Source organism: Zeugodacus cucurbitae, chromosome 6 (genome assembly GCF_028554725.1).
Source record: "Zeugodacus cucurbitae isolate PBARC_wt_2022May chromosome 6, idZeuCucr1.2, whole genome shotgun sequence".
NCBI classification, from domain to species: domain Eukaryota; kingdom Metazoa; phylum Arthropoda; class Insecta; order Diptera; family Tephritidae; genus Zeugodacus; species Zeugodacus cucurbitae.
In genome coordinates, this window is record NC_071671.1 from 47,995,753 (window position 1) to 48,008,823 (window position 13,071).

Genomic DNA, 13,071 nt, shown 5'->3' on the forward strand with positions numbered 1-13,071 from the left:
ACTCTTTCAATGTGCGAAAGCCTCATGATTTGAAGCGGCACATATAAAAATATACAATTTGAGATAAAGTATAAGACAATACATAGAAAAACTAGTAGTGTTCTGAATTAAAAATAAGAGTTTTTTTTTTATTTCAATCTTCTCAAAAAGCAATACTCAATCTTAGGAAGATTTCTTATAGAGTTATGCTAATACCTCGTATTATATATGGATAATAACGTATAGTTTCTAGTCTACTATTCACTAGTATGTATTGTTTATGGATACTGATTTTAGTATACTGAAAAACGCTAACCTCATAACCTCAAACGCTAACTGAGTATCAGTTTTTGAAAAGCAAGAAGTGTTAAAATAAAAGAGAATAAATTAGAAGATAATGATGCTTTATGAAATTAATGATAATAACACCTAAAGACTAGCGATTTCCTGGATATTACTTTTCGTAAATTAACGGATTCGTAGATCTGTAAGTAAAACGTTTGATATCAAAGATATCGTGGGCAAGGCTTTGGTAGGTGATGTAGCAGATTTCTCAAAGAAATGCATACATCTATCAAAATATTTCATTAATAATTTTCATTCGACTCAACCCAACAACAAATGTGACAATTTATTTTTAATTCAATTATACTCTTTTCAGGCATTAGGTAAACTGATTTGAATTATTATAATTCAGGTAATAACAAAATGAACATTGGCTATGATCTAAAGTACAGCGATAAAAAGAGATTTCGAAACCAAGCAATGAGAAACAATTTTGATTAGAAGCTCAATATATGTGATTGATGATAGTAAGAAACTCCCAGAATCAGGAGTTATATATGTACGAACAATGTATTAACAAATATTGGGATTAAAATTGATGTGTGGCTTATTCCAAAAGAGCTTCGTGATCAAATAATTTCGAACGCCAAATAAGAAAAACAGACGCACTGTCAACGCGGTAGCATTTCGCAAATTATTTAAATAAAATTTTTGCTATAAATATCATAAAGGTGTTTAAAAATTATACTCTTATAAATGTATGCTGAACTAAAAAAACCAAAAACTTTTTATGCTCGATTTTCACTTTAATTTCCTAAGTTGACGCGACTATCATTGGGTATGTACAGGGGAACTTCTCTAACTCGAATCACCATAATCCACAAAAAAACTTCGAGTTGGAGAGACTTAGAGTTATTGAATTGTTCATTAAAAAATAAAACTTTTTAAAAAATAAAACTTTTAAATATAGATTTATACACAATTTAATTTATTTACGATGCTAAAATTTGTATGTACATATGGTGAAACATGTATTCTGTAATTTTGTTTGTTGCAGTTTGTTATTATTGGCTCTTGAGATCTATGTCCCATGCCTTAGCTTAGATTAGATTATATAGTGACCTAAGGTCTATTGTGCCCTCTCTAGTTCTCACAGCACCCCCTCCAACACCGTCACGTTAAGAAATCTTAACAGTGTTGCAGGGCTGATGCATGCGATACTTCCTCATTGGGGATATAGAGCCCCAACTGTCTGTCCCCTTTCCTTCGCGATCGCCGGGCAGTCAAGGAGTAAGTTCTCTGGTATCTCCGCCTCCGTATCACAGAATCGGCAAAAATGTCTCATGCTTTTGTTAGATGATTTATGCAATCCATATGTGTAATATTATATTTTTCGTTCTCCTCCGTACAATATAGAGGGACTCTTTTAAAATTCTGCCTCGATGGTAAAGTTTCAAATTTTGTATTATGTCCTGGCCAAAAAGTTCGATTTATGGAAGGAAATTTGTATGAAAGTTGCACTCTATTGTCTCTTCAAGAGTTCGAGTTATGGGGAACTTCGAGTTATAGAAATTCGAGTTAGGGAACGAAATCTGTATGAAATTTGGCCTCTAAACGCTATTGCCAATTCAAGTGTTCGAGTTATGGAGATCTTCGAGTTATAGAAGTTCAAGTTATGGAAGTTCCACTGTATTATTAAAAAAAAAAACAATTTTATAAAAAATTTGTATTTTAAACATATATTTTTCGAATTTGATTAAATTAAATTGGTTATAGTCAAAATATTAAAAATCTATCATTTTATATAGTGTATTTGTAATAAAGAATATTAATACAAAATCAATTACAAAACTATTTTTTTAATCCCTGAGTCTGGCGAAAGAACAACAATTTATTGCCGGTTACTTGAACCAAAAATTGTTAAAATATGAATCTATTTTTCGGACCCTTCATTGGATTAGGTTGGTTAAAAATACCTTATTTTCTTAAATTTAATTCATATTTGCTCTATATCAATTGAGTTTAATTTTCCTTGAAAATAAAAATTAATTACAATAAACACTCCGCTTTTTATATTATACTTTCATTTTGAACGTTTTAAAAAAATGTCAGCATTAAATTAATTAAATGTGACTGTTTTTTAAATTCTCATATGCAACATTTGCGCCATTAAATCCACTGGGGACACTTTAACTTGTTTACAACGAAATCGAGACATTGACAAGTAAACAAAGTTTTTCTATGACTATTGTCAAATGAATAAAAATATAAACAAATTTACATAGCGCACAAACAACCAAACAGTAACAAACAACATTCCGTTAACTCGGCGAATAAGAAATTACAAAATAAAAAGGAAAAAATCAAAGATCCTTTGCTGTGGCGACGAAATATAATCTACAAATGTAATTAAATGCATTTTTTTAGTTTGCAGTATTTTAATATAAATATTTCTGATAATTATTGCACTCAATTTAGGGCTTTGCTGCAAGTTCCACCAAATAGTGAACAAGCCATTGTCCTGAATACGCCAAATCGCAACGAGATACTCAAGGACGGACTGCCGACACACACAAAATATAAAATCTTAGGCCGTGGCGCCTTTGGCACCGTCTTCAAGGCGATTTATCGAGGTAAAAACGAATATTTTTGTTTATGAAAAATTATTTACAAACAAACTTTTCGAAGCTTAAGTTGTTTATTCTTGATTTTGAAGTTATTTTTGTATGAAAAGAAAACAGTTCACTAGCAATAGAAAGAAATGAAGACGCTTGTAAGAAATTGAGAGTGAATTTACTATGTAGCCAACTGTTAATTATTATTTTATGTTTAAAAATTTATAAAAAAAATACTTTAGTCATACTTTATATTATTATATTTATATATATTATAGGTCAACCCGTGGCTGTGAAGATCGTGCGCAATGTGAGTAAAGCGAATGATCAATCTATGCGTAGTGAGATGCACATTTTGGGCTGGAAACACCGTAATATTATACGAATTTTAAAAGTAAGTCAGTATTTTGCCAAAATTCAGCAGTTTTGAAATTTATTACTTTAAAAGCATTTGAATTTTGAAGGTCGAAACTACGCAGAATTTCGGTATTGTCATAATGGAGAGATTGGTGGGGCAAAGTTTACAGGAGATACTTGAAGCCACAATGCTGCCACTACAGCATAGAATTTAGTAAGTAATTCTTCTAAAAATATAGAATTGATATCGTCTTAGAAAGCTTGAAAGTAGTATATATATTATATAGTATATATAATTCTAAACTTTTTTTTCCGAAGCATAACACTGGATATTCTGTCGGCGCTATCATATTGCCACAAGCGGAGTCTACTACATCTTGATGTAAAACCACAGAATGTGTTGATATCTTTCGTTGGCATGCAACAAAATTTACGCTACGAAACGCTATCAAATGCTTTCCGCCACCGGCAATATGTCTGCAAACTTTGCGATTTTGGTGCTTCCTTGAAGATAGACTCTCCAACGCCGTCGCCAAAGGGGAATGCGCGTGTAATTAACATAAACTTTAACAGACTGCATAATCTGCATACATATCTTAATTTATAGGGCACAATGCGCTACATGGCCCCCGAGGCATTGCGTGAGGAACCGCTCACACCAGCCACCGACATCTACTCACTAGGCATTACAATGTGGCAAATGCGACAGCGGCGCTTACCCTACCACAGCATTGCCTGCAATGAAGTGGTCGCCTATCAGGTGGTCAAAAATAAGCTCCGTCCCGATAGCACAACTCCAAATAATACCACAAACTGCACGAGCGCGCTGCATCGCCATCACAAATGCTATTGCGCCAATTTCACAGCGGAGGAGATCACTTATCACTCATTGGTACAGCTGACGAATGTACTCAATCGCACCAAACAACCCGAAGAACAGTTGCGCTTCTCTGACTGCGGTGCGGATCAGGTGGAGCTGCATCAGGCGACTGTGCGTCGGCCATTCGCCTCATTGAATGCGAAAATGAATGTTATGCGTAATTTAAGTGCCGAATTGAATTGCAGTAAGTCACCGGTCGCACAGAAGTCGCCAGCAAATGAGAGACCAATGCTGATACAACGACAGCAACAGCAACGCAAGAAAAGCGATGTTGTCGATCTGTTAGCGATGTTTGAGGATATATTGCGTTTAAGCGATTGCAACAAGGAACAAAGCTATGAAACGATTTATAAAGCTTGCTGGTGTGACGAGCCCACTTTAAGACCGAACGCCTTGCTGTTGCGCAAGCGCTTGATAGAATTGCTTTAATATTAGTTCATTATTTTATGTATTTAGTATAAATGATTTTGCGATCTTAGTAGCTGGTACCTTTATAACAAATATTATTCATTATAGTTTAGAGTTTAATGTTATCATAATGCATTAGTTTTATTTTCATTTTGTAAGTTTTTAAAAGGCTCACGAAATAAATATGCATACTTATTTTAGTTAGAATATAAAAAATTTGATGAGTTTTTTGTGGTCTGAAACTTAAAAAAATGCCAGAAAATAATAAGGGTACACAACAATCTTGTAGAAAATTTAGTATAGATGGTGGCCAATCAATCAATCCATAATTCAATAAACAGCGAGAGTCAGGAAATGACACTTTTGCGTATTTAATAAACATGTATAGCAAGCATTATGAATAAAAAGTCATCAAAATGCATATTAATCCTTTCTATTTAAATAATATAAATCTAAATGAATAAATAAAAATATCCAATTTATAATGATAATAATTTTTAGCTTTTGCAATTTTTGATTTTATGTTAATTTATGTTGATTTAATGTTAACAAATTAAAAGGTACTTACATCTTTCTTTCTCTGCATAATTGGAACTTGAGTTTGTACAGTATGACGATATTATTTTGTTACTATTATATACTATTATTATTACTTTTTATTTTATTTTAGTTTTATGTATTAAAATTTAATTTTAACCTTCGAATACATTTTATCAGTAAGCTATATTTTTTTAAATTAATCACATTTTTTAACAATATTCGCACAAAATATTGTAATGTATAGTGGAACTTTTCTAACTCGAATCACCATAATCCACAAAAAAAACTTCGAGTTAGAGAGATTTCGAGTTATAGAAATATTTATTAAAACATAATATTTTCCAAAAAGCTGTAAAATATAGTTTTATACACAGTTTTAATTATTTACTTTGCATAACGTTTTATTTACATACGTTAAAACATATATTATTTAAATTTGTTCATTGCACTTGGCTATTGTTTTGGCTCTCGACGTCTGTATCCCATGCTTTTGTTACATGATTTATGAAATCCATTAGAGTAATATCATTTTTTCTCCTCCATATGATATACTATATATAGACTCTTTTAAAATTGTGTCTCGATAATAAAATTTTAAATTTTGTATTATACCCTGGTCGAAAAGTTCGATTTATGGAAGGAAATTTGTATGAAATTTGACTTCTATTCAAGAGTTCGAGTTACGGAGAACTTCGTGTTAAGGAAATTTGAGTTATGGAAGTAAATTTGTATGAAATTTGATTTCTAAACGCTATTGCCAATACAAAAGTTCGAATTATAGAGATCTTCGAGTTATGGAAGTTCCACTGTATTATAATCAATTTTACTAATACTATTATTTATATTTTTAATAGCCCTATCTCTTATTACCCATTAATTTCACTAGGTAAATTTCATTTACCTACATAATTAAATAAACATATAATTACATAATTTTATTAAATTTGTTAATCTGCATTTATAAATCAACCTTTTGTTGAAAGCTTGACTTTTGAACAATTATTTTCCGTTTCCGATATAGTAAGCGAAAGCGTATCCGATGATAAATACAATTGCCTATCAAATGGAATTCTTATTGTGTGCCAAACATTTACTTAAATAAACTACAATTGAAATGTATTTGTAAATCATGAAATTCCATTCAATAAATTCCATATTCACTATTACCGATTTCAATAAACCGACAATTTTTTGATTAAAAAAAAATTGATTCACTTTTGGAGCAAGCAGCGGAACACATAACCACACTTTGTATTTTCTCGGTTGTGCGGAACTAGGTAGACGCAATTATAACGATTCCAAGCAATTTGCACTTGTATACATGAATATGAACATATCTAAGAACATCTATAATACTTAAATATCGCAATAACACTTTCCCCAAACTCATATAGATTGCCATTTTATGGGGCTGCTACCACTTTGGAAGCTCCTACTTTGCAGATTGATTATTTAATTTAATACTTTTCCTTCAAACATAACTTCATATACACTGTGTGCTGCGCAAACTTTTAACTTGAAATGTTTGTTAAAAAATCACACTTATACACTTTTAAATTAATAATTTAGCAAACTGAACTTTTTCACTCGCAAATGCACATTCAATGAATTTTGCTATTTGTAAATAAACTGTCCCGCTACTTGCTAGCGTTGCCAACCACTTGTGCGATTTCCGTGCCATATTTGTTGCGTTCCAACATGATTCATGCAAAGCCGTTGTGTTGAAAATAATATTTGATTTGTGATTTTAAATACTAAATTATTTATTAAAAAAAAAAATAAATAAAATAAAAAGGAAAAAGAATACATTTTTTATTTAAAATGTAAGAATAATACGTGGGATGTTAGTAAAAGCATAGAAAGTAAAGAAAAAGGATGGAAAGATTGTATTTGAAGTACAGAAGATGATGGAAAAATAATGAAATTAATTTATGGATTGTTTTAATTATTGCTGGTGGGTGCCATAATTCATAAATTCTATGAAATTTCAATAAATATATTGAAAATTTTATATATCAAAAAATATATTTTTTATTGTTCTATATTTATAAGAAATTCAGTTAAGTGAATTTCAAATAGCTCTATAATCCTTTAGTGCGGTCGGCATGTGTGGGGTTGTGTTTTTCAATTACTTCAATATTAAGAGACATTAATAAACTTACCTCAGCGTCTCGTACAATAAAACAACCGCAATTCTTTATTTTATTATTATTATTAATTTTATTTTTTTCGTTCGATTTTCATTCAGTGTATGTATTTTAATGTATATTATTCTCATTTTTCATAAATGTTACGTTTATAGTTTTCATTTAAATAAATATCTAAGAGATATATTAAAATTAAATAAAAATATATGTTTTAACAGAAAAAATATAGTAGTATTTAATAGTATACAAGTATGTAGTATGAAGTAGGTAAACTTTAGCAACTAACTACAAGGAGAGAAACTTAAATATATATATATATATATGAGCTATAAATAGTATATAATATATTACAGTTTATATTACTAAATCTAAGATCTTTAACGTCGCTAGTACATTAAACTATACAAATACGCATATATAATTTATAATTTATAATATATAGGTATTTAGTAGTTTTTATTTATGAACCCATATAAACTTTTTAGACTGACAGTTAGTGTAGTTTGTTTATACAATAATTATAATTATAATTAAGTATAGTAATTTAGTAGTGTTTAGTGTTTAACATTTTGTACTGACTACGCTACCAAGAGAGAAAGACAGGAAAGAGGGAATAAACTGCGTCAAACAATTTGAATGTTCACATGTTTACATATTTTTGTGTATGTGTGTACATATGTAGTTCTGTAGGTAAATAAGTAGAGTAGTTAAATTGTTCCTTACATACTTGTATATATATGTATGTTTGTGTGTATTTCGTTAGTGTTAATTTGTGTTTTAATACGTAATTATTGTTATTTAACTGTAAATATTTTGTTGTTTTAATTTTCACACAACATGACTTATGTTTGTACATATGTGTGTGTGTAAATGCTGTAGTAAATGTATGTATGTAATACTTATGCACTTGTATTGTTATTGTTTACGAATATATTGTTGTCAATTGCATCATAAGTAGGATTCTTGCACAAATTGCCTATTGGTAAATGCCGCAAATGCAACGTTTTGGTGACAGTGTAGAGTTTATACACAAAAAGTCTCTACTTTTGCACTTCACGCTGCAATTACGCATTGTCTTTAGTTGTAATATTACTTTTTTTCAGTTTTCATTTTAATATTTTTAGATACGTTGTAGGTGTACCGCTAACAATTTGCATGGAATATATGTATATAATTTGTAATGCTTATGTAGAAACCGTTATAACAATATGTTTTTATGCTAATTTCATTTCTTACTTGCTATTGCAGTACTATACTTTTTTGTTGTTTTTAGTTCATTATAAATTTAGTTTATTGTTTGTTGACTTGAGTTTATTAGTTTTTCTTCACACTACTTTCTTTACTATATTGTTTTCTTTCGGTTACTTTAACGATGTTTAGTTCGTCTGTTCGTTTGCTATCGTTTACAAATTGTTATGCGTTCGTTCAAAAAAACCCTAAAATTCAGAGATCTATAACAATTAGATCAATTAAAGTTACTATTGTTTATATTTATTGACTACTACATAACTACTGGGTGTAGTGAGTGTTTAATTGATTCTTTTAATGTGTTTCTAACCGTTATATGCTATTTTTATTTGAATTGTTTTATTATTTCGTTTGAATATTTTGTGCGGAAGACTACTTAACTTTAATAGTTTACATGATGAGACATAAGATTTTTTGCCATTCGTTCAGCTACATGCTTTACACCCTCTGTTCCTTTGTTGAAAAACTAATAATTTTGATACACATTTACCAAAATAAAAATTATTATTAAGGCTTTTATACTACAAACTAACGGAAATATTATTTTATAAAGGCCTTAATATCAGTTCAATTAATTATTTTATATACAATTTATAGAGATTTTGAATTCATTTGTATAAATTGTTTGATTGTAAATACAAAAAAAAAAAAATTAAATTAAATTCAAATCATTAATATATCTCAATAATATTTACATATTTCATATCAAAACAAAAAATACTCATTAATTATAAATTTATTCCATTTTAAGTTATAAAAAATTATACCAAAGTGCTCAGTTTATCTCAAATACTTTATATAGTTTATAATTTCCATTATGAATAAATAAATTTTGTATCACCAATAATATTATTAATTATTTATCATAATTTTATACAAAAAATAAAATCATATTACTCTCATTGATATTTTAAATTATTTCAGAATCCCTAAAAAGTCAGATTATCGTGTTTAATTTTACTTAGTTGAATTCATATTTTACAAAAATTTTATGTTTCGAATTTAAGTGTTAATTTTTAGAGCACTACATACAATAAACCATGAGTGTTATATGCCAAAGTGTTGCCAACAAATATTTTTTGTAATCTAAGAACATATTTTTGAAACTAAAAAAATAATATTATTTAATATAATGCGATCTTTGATTTTTTTAAGGTTTAGAATTAAAAAAAAAATAATATAAAGCGATTGTTATAGAACTTAATGACAAATATTTTAAATTTCTTTGAAATTAAAGCTAAAAAAATATATTTTATTCCATAACTCAAGAAAAATTATTATTTTTTTTAATATTGTTATTTTTTTACTTTAATTTTTTTTAACTAAAAAAAATATTTTAAGTTTATTTAATTTTCACATTTTAAAAAGAATGAAATTAGCAAATTAATTTAGAATATTACAATTATTAAATATTCAGAAAATTATATAATTGAAATTGCAGAAAGTAGCAATTTTTTTATAAATTAATTTCAAAAAAATGTGTGTTCTATTCTTATGTTTAAAAATTGTTATTTTTTTCAACTTTTCGAATAAATTGAATGAATTATATTAATTAAAATTGACATAATTCAAATTTTCTAAAAAAAAAATAATTATTCAACACTTTAGTACTCAATAAAGCTGACAACACGTCTGCCACATAACACTCAATGCGTGATATTAAATATATTTATGCATTTATAAATTTATAACAATTTATAATAAATACAAAATTGTTAAGAAATGCACAGCAAATGCATTATCCAAATAATATTTATGTATGTATGTATGTACAATGCCCATTATATAGTAATTTCGTTTCGAAATAAAACCAACGAGTCAACTTCCGCTCAACATACCAACATTATATTCCTTATACATAGGAAAATATGTGTACTTTTAAAAGGAATTAACTGTTAGGTATGTGTGTGTGAGTTGAAAGTATGCGTCACTAACTGCGCTGGCTTTCGCTATTCTGCAACCAAATGTGAGCACTCCCCACCAAGAGAGGGAGTGTGGTGAAAATAGTGGAAACCACTTTACTTAATTTCAATGTTTTTTAAATACATAAATATATACATATGTATGTATGTATGTAAATGCATATATAAAACGCGTTAACTACAAATATATGCTTTTTTTATATAAAGTAGTAGATACAGACAATTTGTAGGCAGTGTAATTTTACTTTGCTTGATTTGCATATGATTTTCAGTTGTAAATGCCTAACAATAGTTGGAAAAAAATTTTAAATTTTTTAATTAATTTTGTATGCCAAAATTGTAGTTGTAATTAATTAATTATTTTCTTGTTGTTAGTTTTAGTATTATTTTTCTTATTTTTTGTTTTTGTTTTTGTAGAGTAGGCAGTTAGTTTCACGTTTGGTGTTATTTCATTGTTACTTCTACTTGTTTATACAACAATTTGTTTTTATTGTTATTGTTATTTGTTTTTGTTTTTTTATAACTACTTTTGCGTACTTTTTCTTCGCTCAAATATCACATATAAGTCTTTTTTATATAAATTTTGCTTAAATTAATTAACTTGTGGATTTCGCAACAACCGTAACGGCATGTTATACTACTATAACGGGTATAATTTTATTTGTATTTTTATTATTTAATATTTTTTTTTATTATTTGTTGTTGTTTTTGAATATTATTTATTTTTATTTTACACCCTCTACCGTACTTAGCTAGCTCGCTCCCGAGCGACGCACGGGAACTGGTGGCGGAATTTTGGATTTTCGTATTGGCTGTTGTTGTTGTTGTTGTCGCGTTTGCGTTTCGCCAAATTGCAATGCGACATTTTGGTTTTGCTTTGGCGATGGCGGCGATTGTTGTTGTACGCTGGTTGGTATACGCGTCGGCGGTATTTTCGGCAAGCCATTCACACAGTTGCGCACAATCTCCGTTTTCACTTCCTGTGAGTTGAGAAAAAAGAAAAAATTAACAAAATTAATATCAATTTTAGTCATCAGCAAACAAATCTGAATTGCTTGCTTGCTTACCTTTTTCGGTGACAACGGCGCTGTGGGCGAACCAGTCGGTGTGGTTGGTACGCGCTTCCAGCCACTGCTTTTGCGCCACGAGTTGGCCGGTCGCTGTTGCAGGCGTTCTTGCAACTTGTGTGCGCTCGCGGAACCGCCGCGATTCATGCCGCCACCACTACCGTTGCCGCTACCGCCAACGACGGCGCCGTTAACGCTTTCGCTGCGCACCACGCGCGGCGGCTTGCTGTCGTTGCCGTTCGTGTTTGCCGCTTGGCGTAGCAATCCATTCAGTTCGTTTTCGGTTTTGTGCAACATTGATTTGGATTTGACCATGGGTAGCGTGGGTCCAGTGGTGTTGGGTCGACGCAGTTCCGTGCGTATGATCGCCTCGATGCATTCTTGTTCGTTGAGCTGTTGCAATGCTTCGTTTTCCAGTTGCAAGTCTTCGATTTCGATATCACTGCTTTCGTTGCCACACAGTTGTGTGTCCATTTCCTCTTCGATGCCGCCTTCGATGGTGCTGCCGTTCAGTTCGTGTTGCGTTGTCGTACAACGCGATTGTTCGTCCGATTCGCTGGACGAGCAGCTGGTCACTTGTGCGCGTCCCGCTTCGCTTGGCGTCGGGCTGGCCGCTTTCAGTCGGTTGCCATTTAAGGCGGTTTTGCTGCGCAGCCGCACACGTCGCTTCGACAAACTAGACGTTTCGTCTTCTTCCTCGTCGTCGTCATCCTCATCGTCCGTTTCGCCTTCTATGTAGGAGAACAGGCTGCGCGCCGAGGCTGAACGTATGTCGACGAGTTTGTAGAACTCATTGGTGAACTCGGTGCGCGCAATGTCTTCATCTTCAGAGTAAACAATCTGTCAAAGAGAATGAATATGCATTAGTAATAAGTACTCCATATGCCACTTCGCGTGTCACACTCACCTTTTGTTGCAGCAATTGGGATATCGCCTCAGACTCAGAATCCGTCTCCGCCGTAGTCGATGTGAGGAAATCATTCGAATTCCACATCCACTCGTTTTCACCATTTTGCCGCCTCAAATTGGTCAACAATCGTCCGCTGCGCAAAATTTGTTGTCCATCGTCCAGCGTCACTACGGGCAATTCCTCTTGCGACATGCTCCAGTCTTCCATTTCAGTCGAACACGGTTCGGCTGGCAGTAACCACTGCTCTGGCTCTTCTGGTAAATCTTCCAGGTGGCCATTTGATGGCTGCGGTTGTCCACTGCTCATTGTACAATAGCCTTCGTCACGTCCTTTTGCTGGACTTGCTGAGAGCGCCGCATTTTGCGCTTCCAAATCACGTACCCGATTCTTAAGCATGGTGACTTCTTCGCGTAGAATATCCTCTGCCACAATGGCATCCACCACTTTGCGCATGACATCGTCCAGACAGCGTTCGTAATGACGTATGCTTCGTTTGAGTGTGTAATTCTCTTGTTGCATGGAACGTAGGAGGGTCTCTTGGTGGGTGATGCGGGTCTGGTGGAAAATGAAAGTAGAGGAAGAGAAATATTTAGAACTGAAACTGTCCAGAAGAAAATGAAATTTCAGCTGTAAATTCTAGAGTTATTATATTGTGAAAAAGGAAGACCTCGTCCCAGACCTCAGTCAATGTTGACATGATGAATCCGATTTCT

General features: G+C 31.5%; 2 protein-coding genes across 6 annotated transcripts in view; one reads left to right on the top strand and one right to left on the bottom strand.

Moving 5' to 3' along the window:
• The first annotated feature begins 2,212 nt into the window (after positions 1-2,212).
• On the top strand, positions 2,213-4,952 carry LOC105216982 (uncharacterized). Of its 2 annotated transcripts, XM_054234381.1 has the most exons (7): positions 2,213-2,488; positions 2,550-2,669; positions 2,743-2,897; positions 3,158-3,273; positions 3,344-3,450; positions 3,555-3,786; positions 3,844-4,952. In XM_054234381.1, coding segments are annotated over exons 2-7 (1,314 nt in total). In that variant the 5' UTR covers positions 2,213-2,488; positions 2,550-2,667; the 3' UTR covers positions 4,546-4,952. The 2 variants fall into 2 exon arrangements, with proteins under 2 accessions (XP_054090356.1, XP_011190074.2); XM_011191772.3 differs by having other exon boundaries at positions 2,213-2,669.
• A 5,732-nt stretch (positions 4,953-10,684) lies between these two features.
• Nckap5l_0 (Nck-associated protein 5-like) overlaps positions 10,685-13,071 on the bottom strand; it is a 237,595-nt gene continuing 235,208 nt past the window's right edge. For all 4 annotated transcript variants that reach the window (XM_054235112.1, XM_011191771.3, XM_011191770.3 and 1 more), the window contains 3 exons: positions 12,356-12,913; positions 11,449-12,288; positions 10,685-11,361 (listed from right to left, as the gene is read on the bottom strand). In XM_054235112.1, coding sequence (XP_054091087.1) covers positions 11,134-11,361; positions 11,449-12,288; positions 12,356-12,913 — 1,626 coding nt within the window. In that variant the 3' untranslated portion in view covers positions 10,685-11,133. The remainder of the gene's footprint in view (positions 11,362-11,448; positions 12,289-12,355; positions 12,914-13,071) is intronic.